We start from the raw sequence: 10,000 nt of genomic DNA, 5'->3' as shown, positions 1-10,000 counted from the left end.
TCGAAAGAGGGCGTGGAGTTCTGGAGTGTGACCCGGTGTTTGTGGTGGAGTGAATGTGTTGTCGTTCATGTCCGAGCGCGATCAGTGATTGTGCGCCTTGATAGTGAGCAGCGAAAGAGAGGCGCCTCGCCTGGAATCCGCGTCGGCGTCGGCGCTGGCCGAGACGCGGGGTCGTCCTCCGAATGGATTATGATTACGGCGGTGAGCGCAGGAGGCAGTGATGGCGGGTAGGAAGGCGATGCCCCCCTGCGCTCTGGGGTACCCAAGGCTGAGGATGGGCTAGCCCCGGGCGCCCTTGCCAGACACTGCTGCAGGCCAGCCTCCCTCCGTCCCTCCCGCCCTCCGCTAGCCTTCTCCTCCTCCTCCGCCTCCTTCACCGCCATCACGGCACTACGTCAGCCTCGGCTCCCGTCATCCTCCAGTATGAAGATGGAAAATGGAGACGCCGGGGCGGAAGCGCAGGTAAAAAGCAAACCAGAACAAAATAGTTCTTCGATCCTTCTTTTTCTTCGTCTTCGTCTTCTCCTTTTCTGCTACTCCTCTTTCTTCCTCTTCTTCTCCTCCTCCTCCTCCTTCTTCTTCTTCTTCTTTTCTTTTTAACTCGTTACATTGGGGCGGTCAAGCCTGCGAGAAGGGGGAGTGGTTGTCGACGATGCTTCGTATCTACGGCGGTGTTAAAGTCTTCGGGAGTTAGCGCTCGGCGAGGGCGTCTGCGTATCAGTGTCTGCGACTGTTTCTGAGCTCCCTGCTCGTTGTGTTCCCATGTGTGTGTCTATGTGTGTTTACGATTGTGTTTGTCATCTGTGCATGTTATTGTTAGTATTGATGCTTATACACACACACACACACACACATATGTATATATATGTGTGTGTGAGGTACAATATGTAGATTGCAATCGCGTAAGTTGGACACGTACACACTCATGTACCTCTCGTTTCACTCGTCTAGCGAAATACTTCCCGGGCAGGCAAGCGGAGGGCTGATCCGGCCTCGCAATATAAGGCAGCACAGATTGAGGGTATGGACGCAGGGCAGAAAGCAGGCAGGTACAGTGGCCACGGCCTCATCACTCGGGGCCGCGCCCACACACCTGGTTCTTATCTCCCCCTCTCCTCCTCCTCCCCTCTTCCCCGTTCTACCCCCTTACGCCTTCTCGTACACACTCCCCCTTCTGCACCCCTCACTCCCCACCCACAGACAACAAACCACGTCACATTGGCCATGTAAACAAAGCCTTATGACGGGTTCTCTTCGCCCTCCACCCCCCCCCCCCCTTCCTCCTCTTCCTCCTGTCGTCTTCCTCCTCCTCCTCCTCCTTAATCCCCTCCCCCGTCGCTCATTTAAATACACGTTTCAAGGATAAACAAGATCGAATTCTATTTATAAAAGCGATGTTTTTTGTTATTGTTGTTGCCGTCTCGCTTCGAAATGCGCTTGGCTCTCTCAGCGGATGACGCAATAGATGGAAGGTGTTTGAGGAAGGACGACCCGGCGAGGGAGGGCGAGGCGAGGTCGCGGTAGAGTCAGGGTCACTTCCCCCCCCCCCCAAAGGGCTCGTGTCACTGTCCCAGCTGAAGCTCTTTTGGGCGTGTGCTGGGGCTTTTGTTTATACTTAATATATACATACAGTCGCACACGCGTCGGCATATACTCTGTGTGTGTGTGTGTGTGTGTGTGTGTGTGTGTGTGTGTGTGTGTGTGTGTGTGTGTGTGTGTGTGTGTGTGTGTGTGTGTGTGTGTGTGTGTGTGTGTGTGTGTGTGTGTGTGTGTGTGTGTGTGTGTGTGTGTGTGTGTGTGTGTGTGTGTGTGTGTGTGTGTGTGTGTGTGTGTGTGTGTGTTGAGGGGGAGAGGGCTGATATAGCAATATAGGAGTGATCAATTTCCTTCTGTAACCATACCTTGGTGTTGCAGAACGAACTCCAGGGACAGGGGGAGGGACCCGAGCCAGGGGCGGGGGAGGAGATGCGAGTCCTCATCTTGTCAGTCTTTTTTTCCTCGTCCTTGCGCGTTGATTGTCCGCGTTGCATGTGTGCGCTTGTATCACGAGGCTTGCTACGTGCGTGTGCGTTTGTGTTGCGTCGCGTCATGTAGGTTTTGTGTGCCTCTGTACGCCTGCTTGTCTGTGTTTAGTGTGAGTCTGTGTGTGAGACAAGGGTTTGTGACCGTGAATAATTCTCTCTCGACTCTGACATCTGTAGAATTGGTGTGCTTGTCAGATTCGCTAGGCGTGAGACTGGCATGACACGGCCCTCGCACCGACAGGAGTGGCGGAAGGCGCCTCCGAGCAAGGTCTTTATAAGTCCTTGTTTAGGCCTTGCTTGCGAGGGCCCGGCAAGCGCGCTGTCGGCGTGAGCTTCGTCGAGCGTGAGCTTCGTCGAGTCTTGACGGCGTCGAGCTCGATGCATCCCGGCGCGGATCGGTCGGGCGATGATGCGTGAAGTTCACCGGATGCTGCGTCCATCCCCGGATTGCCACATCACCTCGGCGCTGGCCACCGTCGAGGGCCGCCAGGGGAGAAGGGAGAGGGAAGGAGGAGGATGTGCAAGGATAAGGGAATGAGAGAGAGAGAGAGACAGACAGACAGACAGACAGACAGACAGACAGACAGACAGACAGACAGACAGACAGACAGACAGACAGACAGACAGACAGACAGATAGACACAGAGAGAGAGAGAGAGAGAGAGAGAGAGAGAGAGAGAGAGAGAGAGAGAGAGAGAGAGAGAGAGAGAGAGAGAGAGAGAGAGAGAGAGAGAGAGAGAGAGAGAGAGAGAGAGAGAGAGAGAGAGAGAGAGAGAGAGAGAGAGAGAGAGACAGACAGACAGACAGAGACAGAGACACGAAGGAAAGTAAGAGAAAACGTGTTATCATTTTCACCCCACGGATTTTTTTCTTCTTCTCCATTGTCATTCATACCTATCATTGCGCTCTGGAACACAGCGTGCCGTCGCGTAATGCTTCCTCACTTTCACAGCTAATTGCACAACTTTTTCGCGCTCGAACAGGTCTCGAACTTAAAAAAAAAAATGTGTTTCCGAGTCGCGCGAGACCAATTTGGCATCTCCCTCGTACTTTCCAAAGGGGCGCGCGATTCATACTTTATGCACGGGAGTCGCTGCAAACACCGCGCCAAAGAATTACTTTTTTTCCTCTTTTTTATTCTCCTTTTCTGTTTTCGGTTCTTTTTGTGTTTTGATCGCGTGCGTGTTACAGTTTTAGTTAATATGAATTTTTATAGGTGTAACAAGAAGGAAGTGAAATGTCTTTCCATTTCTTTAAATGTTATTTATCTTTGGCGAATCCCCCCCCCCCCCCACTTCGGTAAAGAGTAGAATTAGATTCTTCAAAAAAACGCGTACACACCGAAGCCAACGTGAAACCATATCGTGTTTCTTTTAAAAGATTTCGAGATTTTGAGATCTTGTGAGTCATATAAGGGCTGAGGGGGAGGAGGTGCTCAGGGGAAGGGGGGGGGGTAGAATTTTACTGTCATAGATATTATCTTGAGAGAGAGAGAGAGAGAGAGAGAGAGAGAGAGAGAGAGAGAGAGAGAGAGAGAGAGAGAGAGAGAGAGAGAGAGAGAGAGAGAGAGAGAAAGAGAGAGAGAGAGAAAGAGAGAGAGAGTGAGTGAGAGAAAGAGAGAGAGAGAGAGAAAGAAAGAGAGAGAGAGAAAGAGAGAGAGAGAAAGAGAGAGAGAGAGAGAGAGAAAGAGAGAGAGACAGAGAGAGAGAGAGAGAGAGAGAGAGAGAGAGAGAGAGAGAGAGAGAGAGAGAGAGAGAGAGAGAGAAGGGAAGGGAGGGAGGGAGAGAGAGAGACAGAGAGAGAGAGAGAGAGAGAGAGAGAGAGAGAGAGAGAGAGAGAGAGAGAGAGAGAGAGAATGGAGCGTTTTCTTTTTTTCAACTGTGTATTATTCATGTTCTTCCCCGGTCAAAGAAACTCGTGAACGTCAGCGTTTGATATGAATGAGATGGAAATGTTCTCTTGTTGAGGAATGTGGGGGTCAGGAAAGCGGAAGAACAGAGGCAGGTGGAGGAGGAAATGGAGAGAATGGCGGGGGAAGAGAAAGAGGTGGATTAGAGGAGAAGAGATCAAAGAAACAGAGAGAGAGAGAGTGAATGAGTGAGTGAGTGAGTGAGAGTGAGAGTGAGTCAATGTAGTGGGGAAACGGGTAAAGCCAAAGAGGGAGGAGAAATAAAGCTTCGAAAGAACGGCATTTGTGAGTGAAAGAAGAAAAGGAAATCAGAAAGGAAGGTAAGAGAGAGAGAGAGAGAGAGAGAGAGAGAGAGAGAGAGAGAGAGAAAGAAAGAGAGAAAGAAAGAAAGAAAGAAAGAAAGAAAGAAAGAGAGGGGAAAAGAACGAAGCAGAGCCGCAGAGAGGAGAAAAGAGTGCAAATAAGCCTCTCCGAAAAGAATTTTTATTAGGACGTACCTTTTTCAGAATGTCGCGTGCATCATTAGCGTGTTTCGGGGGTGGGGTGGGGGAGGGGGTGGGGGGTCGCTGTGTGTTCTTCTCGTATTTACTTGGGCTTAAGGGGGGATGGGGGAGGGGGGTACTGCTATTCTGCTACTTGCTAGTTGTTACTGCTATTGCTACACCGACCTATTCAGAGGGACGCTTTTAGTACACCCTGAGTAGATTCCTTCCCTTTCTTCTATTTTTTTTTTTAAGGATGTAAAACCCGTTTTTTTATTGGAGGGGGGATGGGGGTTCTTGTATTTTTATGTGTTATTTTAAAATGTATTGGCATGTCTTAGGGGAAGGTAGTAGACGGAGGGAAAAAAAGACGTTAAGGAGATTGAATCTGCTGATAAGGAAAATCTGATTGTCGTGGTTGTAAGGCCCGAGGGTAAATATGTTCGACAAACGGCCGAAAAATGTCGAACTGTTTGTAATAATGCCGATAAAAAATAGAGTAAGGCCGTGGCACTATTCCGAGCCAGGGCCACAACCCGGGAGGCAGCGGCGTGGCACCGACCGAGGCACCGGATGACTGCGGTTCGGGTGCCGGACTCGAAAGGCACGTTCCCGCTCCCCAGGCCTTGCGTAGTTCCCGGGGGCGCGGGTCGCGTTCTCCAGCTGGTGCGGCGGCGTCTGTATTTTGGGCTTGGGAGTATTTTTGAGACAACGGGCGGGTATCGGTCTGATGGTGCTCTGGTCTTTCTTTTTGGCTCGGTTTGTCTGTTCGTTCGTTTCCCTCTCCATATCTGTGTGGCTCTCTCTCTCTCTCTCTCTCTCTCTCTCTCTCTCTCTCTCTCTCTCTCTCTCTCTCTCTCTCTCTCTCTCTCTCTCTCTCTCTCCCTCCCTCCCTCTCCCTCCCTCCCTCCCTCCCTCCCTCTCTCTCTCTCTCTCTCTCTCTCTCTCTCTCTCTCTCTCTCTCTCTCTCTCCCTCCCTCCCTCCCTCCCTCCCTCTCTCTCTCTCTCTCTCTCTCTCTCTCTCTCTCTCTCTCTCTCTCTCTCTCTCTCTCTCTCTCTCTCTCTCATATGTGTGTGTGTATCTATATATATTTGCGTATATGTTTATATATATCTGAACGCACGCACACACGCATGCACAAGAGAACAAGGAAAAAGAATTATAAAGAAAACCGTTTTTCCAACATTTTTAAAATCTTTTCATCCAAGGAGAGATACAAGAGGTCAGAACGTAGACGCTTTATATTTTTTATGCTGGATTTCTTCAAGAAAATCCGTGTCATTCCCTTTTCCTTAGTCACACTCGCCCCTCCAGCGGATTGGGTTCCTCGTGACACGTCACACGTCACAGCAGCGGGTTGAGTTCCTCGTCGCTAGCGGGTAGAGCTCGTCATACGTCAGTCTCGCCTTGGCCTCAGCGAGTTCCCCCTCCTACTCCTCCTACTCGTCAGCCTAATGAGTTGAGCTGCTCGTCATGCCCATCTGAGAGGCGAGTTGGGCTCCTCGTCATGCCCGTCTGAGAGGCGAGTTGGGCTGCTCGTCCCACTCGTCACAGGAGCGAGTCGACTTACTGTTATGTTGAGGTAGACCTTGGACCGGCCGAGAACACGCCCTCGTCAATCGCACTTTCACATTCACTGGCTTGCCGGATTTTTTTTTCGCAGTCGCTCGCTGGTTATTTTATTTTCTGCTTCCTTCGCTGGGGGAGGAGGGCTGGAGCTGTGGTGGTTGTTGATGTCGCTGCTTTTGGGATTTTTGTTTTTTTCGTGTTGCTGGTGGGATTGTTGTTGTTGTTGTTATGAGCAGTGTGACTTTTTGTTACTTCAATATTGCTGCATCATTAGCATTACCATTATCTAATATAATGACTACCATTATTTTCATTATTGCCATCATCACTATTATCACTGTCATCATTTTCAACCTTAGCCCTGTCGTCATCACCACCACAACCATCACTGGTTCCTCATCACCATCAGTAGACGTAGTAGTGGTGATGACAAAGCAGGGCGGGATTGTAGAGTGATTGTGGGGTGAAGGGGAGCTTGAGAGGAAGGGGGGGGGGGGGTGATGCGGAGTGTATGGTTGGGAGAGGGGGTTTCTGGAGGAGGGGTGAGGGGGGGGGGGGTAGAAGGAGCAGGAAGAGGGGGTGAGGTGGTGGGGGGTTGGTAAGGAGGGTAGATGAAGGGGAGTTAAGGTTGAGGGAGTGGGGTGGGGTAGCGGGGTATGGTAAGTAGGGAGAAGGGGGCGATTAAGGGGGGGGGGAGTGGATAAGGGAGAGGGGATTGAAGGAGGAGGAAGAGGGGAAGGGGGCGGGGTGAGGCAAGGGGGAGAGGTAAGGATCTCACAATCTTAGGTTACTGGATGGGGCTTCTCTCCCTGTCTTCACCTGACCTCCTGGCCTCCGCTCTTGTCCTCTCTTCCAATTTTGTTGCTTTGTTTTATTCATAATTTCTTTCCACTGTTTTCTCCTTCTCTGCCTAAGTGTTTTTTTTTCCTGTTGATTGTTTAATGTTCCGTAAATCAAGATGTTATCAGCCATTACCATCATCGTTACTATGTACTCCTTCTTCATTGCCTCTCCTCTTTGTTTCTTCGCTCCTTGCCTCTTCCCTCTTTCGTCTTCCAACTCAACTCATTCCTCTACCCTTCTTTTTTGGTATTGCACCTATTCCCCTTTCTTTTTCCTTCCTTTCAATTCCTGTATCCCCTCTTCTGTCTCTTCCTTTACACTTCTTCCATTTCCCCTCACTCATCACATATCCTCTCCTCTATCCTCCCTTCTCTTCCTTCTACCATCTCTCCTCTCTCCTTTCTTCACACATCATCTCCTATACTCTGCTATTCCTTCTACCCTCTCTTCTCTCTCTTCTCTTCACATATCCTCTCCTATACCCTCTCTCCTCTTCCTTCTACCCTCTCTCCTCTCTCCTTTCTTCACAAATCCTCTCCTATACCATCTCTCCTCTCTCCTTTCTTCACATATCCTCTCCTATACTCTCTCTCCTCTTCCTCCCTACCCTCTCTCTCTCTTCCTCCTACCCTCCCTCTCTCCCTCTTACTCCCTCTCTCTCCTTCCTCTACCCTCTCTCCTCTTCCTCCTACCCTCTCTCCTCCTCCTCCTACCCTCTCTCCTCTTCTTCCTACCCTCTCTCCTCTTCCTCCTACCCTCTCTCATCTTCCTCCTACCCTCTCTCCTCTTCCTCCTACCCTATCTCCTCTTCCTCCTACCCTCTCTCCTCTTCCTCCTACCCTATCTCCTCTTGCTCCTACCCTCTCTCCTCTCTCTCCTCTCTCTCCTTCTTTACCCCCATGCCGTGACGGGGCCTCCTTGACTGCGGCGCCTGCCCTGCGCGCATCTCTCCATCTGGCACCGCCTCCAGGGTGCCTTGGAGATGCCGGCGCCGAGATAGCCCGCGTGGAGGAAATGTCGGAGGGCAAAGGTGTTTTTGTTTTTATATGCTATTACTATTATTGCTGTTATTATTGTTTTATTATTATTTTTATTATTGATTTAATATTATTATTGTTATTATTAATTTACTATTTGCTATTATTAATTTCCTATTATTATTTTTATTCGTTCTACTATTATTAATGTTATTTTCATTATTATTATTATTTCATTATTACCATTACTATTACTATTACTATTTTCATTATTATCATCATAATCATCGAACACGATTTAGATATATTTACAAAGAAAAATGCTTTGTGGTAATGCGGGCAGTGGTCGGTTTAGCGAGGCCGTGACAGGAGGATATTAAGGGTAAATAGCCTGGGGGGGGGACGCTGCTCTCCCTCTCGCCTCTCTCGCCCCTGAAACACGCCCCTTGTTCTCCGGGCGGGGCATCTGGCCGACATCACGCCCACGGCCGCCCGCTTGTCACACCCACGATGGTCGTCGTCGTCGGGGCGTTTCGTTTTCTTTCTTTTTTTATTTGGATTCGTTTGAGGTTTTATTTCGTTTAGTTATTGAGGAATTGGAGTATTTTTAGTCGCATGGGCTTCGGGTGGGTTTGCTGTGGTGGGCCCTGGAGAGTGGAAAGGTGGGGGAGGAGGAATGAAAGAGAGAGATCGAGGGGAAAAAGGAAATGCAAACTTAGGTAAAGATATAGAGATAAAGACAGAAAAAAGAAAAGATCCAAATAAAAGCTTTGCTTGCAAAGGGCTATTTGTCATCTGTAGAAACAAATTCAATTATGTATTCTATAAAACAGACATAGTAAAATGTTTAAGGTGAATAAAGTGAGAGAGTTTATTTTGACATAGAGACAGACAGACAGACAGAGAATCAAAATGCACGGGGAGAGAAAGAGACGAGTCAACCGCAGCCGGAGCATGACGGGGGCACCGCTCACGCCCATCGCATCTGATTGTGCGAAATCGCCCGACGCGCCCTCCGCCCTCACCTCCCCGCCCCCCGCCCTCACCTACCCCTCGAGCCTGTTCATTAGACGCGGCGACCTTCTGCGTGCCGTGACCTCGCTCCTGTCGACGCTCCTTCCACGCTAACAATTGCGGTGTTTAAATTCCCTCCGATGACATCAGCGTCGCTCTCTCGCTCTTTTCCCTTCTCCTTTTTTTTTTTCATGTCATCTCTTTCCCTCCCCCCCCCCCCCTCCCCCCTCCCTGCTGCCTTCTTTCTTCGATCCCCTTCTGCCTCCCTCCTCTCGGGGCCTTCTCCTCTTTCTCTCCCGTTCTCCCTCTCCCTCCTCCTGCCTTTCCCTCGGGTTTCTTTCCCTCATTTTTCTCTCTTTCTCTGTCTCTTTCTCTTAGACTTTCATTCTCCCCTTCGTCTCTCCTTTTCTCTCGCCTCTATCTCCCTCCTTCCCCATTCCTTCCTCTGCCATTCTCTCCTCTCTCCTCCCTTACTCTACTCCTTTTTTCTCTTCTATCTACCTCGTTCTCCTCTTTTCCTCCTTCCCTCCTTCCCTACTTTCCCTCCTCCTCCCCTTCCTCTTCCACTCCCTTCCCCCTCCCTTTCTCTTCTTTTCCGCTCTACCTCCCCTTTCCTCCCTTTCTTTCTTTCTCCTCTTTCCTTCTCTACCTCCCCCTTCCTCCTTTCCTCCCTACCTTTCTTTCTCCTCTTTCCCTCTCTCCCTCCCTTCCTCCCCCACACCGGTCTCCCCCTCCCTGCCCCCCCTCCCTCCGTCCAAAATCTTGTAAACCCGCGTCGGCGATGACTCTACCGTAGAAGGGTGGTTCACGCTGCCGGAATTTCCTGGGCTTGGTGTCAGTGCACCCCCTGTGTCCACGCGGGGGAGGGGGTGGAGGTCAGGAGGGGGAGGGGGAGGGGAGGGAGTTATTGGGGGAGGGCAAGGGGGTTGGGTGGAGGAAGGTAGCGAGGACAGGGGAGCCGGGGTTAGAGAGGGGGTTCGGAGGAGGTGGGGAAGGAGCACCTCACAAGGACGGTGCAGGAGATTTGTGTCCCGACCCCACAATGGAAGGGGGGAAGGAGGGGAAGGGGGGAGAGGGGGGTGGGGGTGGGGGGGAATCGAGTCTCGTCTCCTTCGCTACGGTTTGGCTTTCTTGACTCACGCTTTCTTGGTCTCGGTGTCCTGCTCTCGTTCTTGCTGCTT

The 10,000-nt window shown here is 50.6% G+C and overlaps 1 protein-coding gene across 20 annotated transcripts in view; it reads left to right on the top strand.

Moving 5' to 3' along the window:
* Positions 1–10,000, top strand: part of pyd (zonula occludens-like protein polychaetoid) — a 323,521-nt gene that overhangs the window by 230,446 nt on the left and 83,075 nt on the right. The window contains exon 1 of one of the 20 annotated variants that reach the window (XM_070120800.1): positions 1–462. This exon is cut by the window's left edge and continues 384 nt beyond it. The exons of the other annotated variants lie outside the window; for them this stretch is intronic. Within the exon in view, the coding sequence (XP_069976901.1) occupies positions 424–462 (39 nt within the window). The 5' untranslated portion in view covers positions 1–423. The remainder of the gene's footprint in view (positions 463–10,000) is intronic. 20 annotated transcript variants of the gene reach the window in all.

This window comes from Penaeus vannamei, chromosome 4, assembly GCF_042767895.1.
Source record: "Penaeus vannamei isolate JL-2024 chromosome 4, ASM4276789v1, whole genome shotgun sequence".
In the NCBI taxonomy this organism is placed as follows: Eukaryota; Metazoa; Arthropoda; class Malacostraca; order Decapoda; family Penaeidae; genus Penaeus; species Penaeus vannamei.
This window is presented reverse-complemented; position numbering and strand designations above follow the sequence as displayed.